Source organism: Nerophis lumbriciformis, linkage group LG13, assembly GCF_033978685.3.
Source record: "Nerophis lumbriciformis linkage group LG13, RoL_Nlum_v2.1, whole genome shotgun sequence".
NCBI classification, from domain to species: Eukaryota; Metazoa; Chordata; class Actinopteri; order Syngnathiformes; family Syngnathidae; genus Nerophis; species Nerophis lumbriciformis.
In genome coordinates this window covers 41725421-41727920 of record NC_084560.2, presented here as the reverse complement: position 1 = coordinate 41727920, position 2500 = coordinate 41725421, and the positions used below count along the sequence as shown (strand labels likewise).

General features: G+C 38.2%; 1 protein-coding gene across 2 annotated transcripts in view; it reads right to left on the bottom strand.

The window, feature by feature from the left end:
• med14 (mediator complex subunit 14) overlaps positions 1-2500 on the bottom strand; it is an 88220-nt gene that overhangs the window by 81877 nt on the left and 3843 nt on the right. For both annotated transcript variants that reach the window (XM_061970774.2, XM_061970775.2), the window contains exons 2-4: positions 411-437; positions 235-340; positions 1-153 (exon numbers count right to left, since the gene is read on the bottom strand). The exon at positions 1-153 is cut by the window's left edge and continues 21 nt beyond it. In XM_061970774.2, coding sequence (XP_061826758.1) covers positions 1-153; positions 235-340; positions 411-437 — 286 coding nt within the window. The remainder of the gene's footprint in view (positions 154-234; positions 341-410; positions 438-2500) is intronic.

Below are 2500 nucleotides of genomic sequence, written 5' to 3'. Positions count from 1 at the left end.
TGGATAGGAGCCCGTTGTGAGGACGTCGATGGCAAAGGGGATAGCAAAGCTGGGCAGCCGCGCGTGTACCAGGGCGTCTCGGGCGAGCGACGCAAGCCTGTCGGCCGTGTCCACAAACAAGATGATTTGCTGATCCAGGAAGCTGGAGATCATCTGTCGCCACGGATACAGGGCAAGTTTAAAAAGTGCACTCCCGCTGATATACAAGCTTTAATTATTTAACTGCCCACTTACTGCGCATTTCTCCACCTTGCCCGCATTGCTGGCCCACTTCACCAGGGCCAGGAGACGCACAAAGAGCTGTCTGGTGCGACTCGCAAACTGGACAATCTCGATTTTCCTTTAATTGGGAGCGTGAATTTTAAAATGCGTACAAGTATAGGAGCACGATGACAGGAATTCATACAAACCTCTCCATGTCCGTTTTCCTTGGAAGCCTGAAAGGAGAAGATGGGCATTGTATTACGGCCACTCTATACATTGTATTAATAATGTACTACACTCTTTGAGCACAACAATAGGCACACTTGTACGGTTTCTGTCAGACCCAAGTTACATCAACACTTTTGCAAGATGATAATCTGTTTTGTATTCATGTGATCAATTCTGTATGAAAACAACAATACAGGGTTTCCTCGAGATTGCCAAAATATCTGTGGCGGTGGAGGCATGGTTAGGGGCGTGGTCACCACGACTTAATCGTATAATTTGCATAATTTGCTATGATATGATTTATTTAAAGAAGAAAAAAAAATGCTTAAAAAATGTTTAAGTACATTTAAAAACAAATCAATGTGATTATTAATTAGTATTGAAATGTTTTAAATATTATATCCTTGTGATATATTTTCAATTGTTGCTGCTTGTTGTCAGAGGTGGGTAGAGTAGCCAGAAATTGTACTCAAGTAAGAGTACTGTTACTTTAGAGATTTATTACTCAAGTAAAAGTAAGGAGTATGTTGTGAAAAAACTACTCAAGTACTGAGTAACTGATGAGTAACATATATACACACACACACACACACATATATATATATATATATATATACATATATATATATATATATATATATATATACATACATTGATATATACAGTATATAATTTATATTTATTTATTTTGCCGCTTTTGTTTACATGTTAAAGGTGTTTTAATGAATATACATGCATGTTTAACACATATAGATTCATTTCTTTCATGAAGACAAGAATATAAGTTGGTGTATTACCTGATTCTGATGACTTGCATTGATTGTAATCAGACAGTATTGCTGATAGCGTCCACGTTTTCAAATGGAGGAGAAAAAAAGTTCCTCCTTTCTGTCTAATACCACATGAAAGTTGTTGGTTTTTGGCATCTTATTTGTCCAGCTTCCATATTCGTTTTTATACACTTTACAAGAAATACATTGGCGGCAAACTCCGTAGCTTGCTAGCTTGTTTGCGCTGGCTTTCGGAGACTCTTGTTTTGAAAGCGCAGGCGCGATGGAACGGCACTTTTATTGTGAAGACAGGAACTGTGCAGTCAGTCTTTAGGCTTTTGACAGGATGTACGGTTGAAATAAAAAAGGGTCTTTTTTCCTTCACACTTTTGATTGATTGATTGGAACTTTTATTAGTAGATTGCACAGTACAGTACATATTCCGTACAATTGACCACTAAATGGTAACACCCGAATACGTTTTTCAACTTGATTAAGTCAGGTCATGTGACCGCCTGGCTCTGTTTGATTGGTCCAACGTCACCAGTGACTGCATCTGATTGGTGGAACGGAGTTAACATCACCAGTGACTGTATTTGTTGAAACGCAGGCACTATGAAGGTCTGTCTGACAGACCAAAACAAACAAAGCGTGCATTAACAGATCGATAAAAATTAGTAGCGAGTAGCGAGCTGAATGTAGATAAAAGTAGCGGAGTAAAAGTAGCGTTTCTTCTCTATAAATATACTCAAGTAAAAGTAAAAGTATGTTGCATTAAAACTACTCTTAGAAGTACAATGTATCCCAAAAGTTACTCAAGTAGATGTAACGGAGTAAATGTAGCGCATTACTACCCACCTCTGCTTATTGTACAATGTACTTTGTTGAACATTTTTCAAGTGTTTAGAGACTTATAATGACTTGTTTTCATTGAAAACGACCAGCAACAAATCTTGCATCTTTTTCTGGTGTTATTATAGAATGTTCTAGTGTTTAGAGACTACTTCTGTCCCTCGATGTCCCTGACGAAAAAAGGCGAGCTGCAGCGAGCATGACGTCACACTTGCTTCACGTTGCTGCTCTAGTTGGATTTTCTGTCTTCTGGAGGCTAAAATACATTATATTACTCTAATTTGTTTACACGTAAAAAAACAATGACTTATTTTCCAGCTGCTATGATTATTTTGTGGCTGCGCGCCACCATCAGTTACATCAGTTCTTCTCAATTATTTTCTGTAACCCCCTCCGAAGAAGAAAATATTTTGCGCCCCCCGCTCTCTACTATGAGTATAAATAGG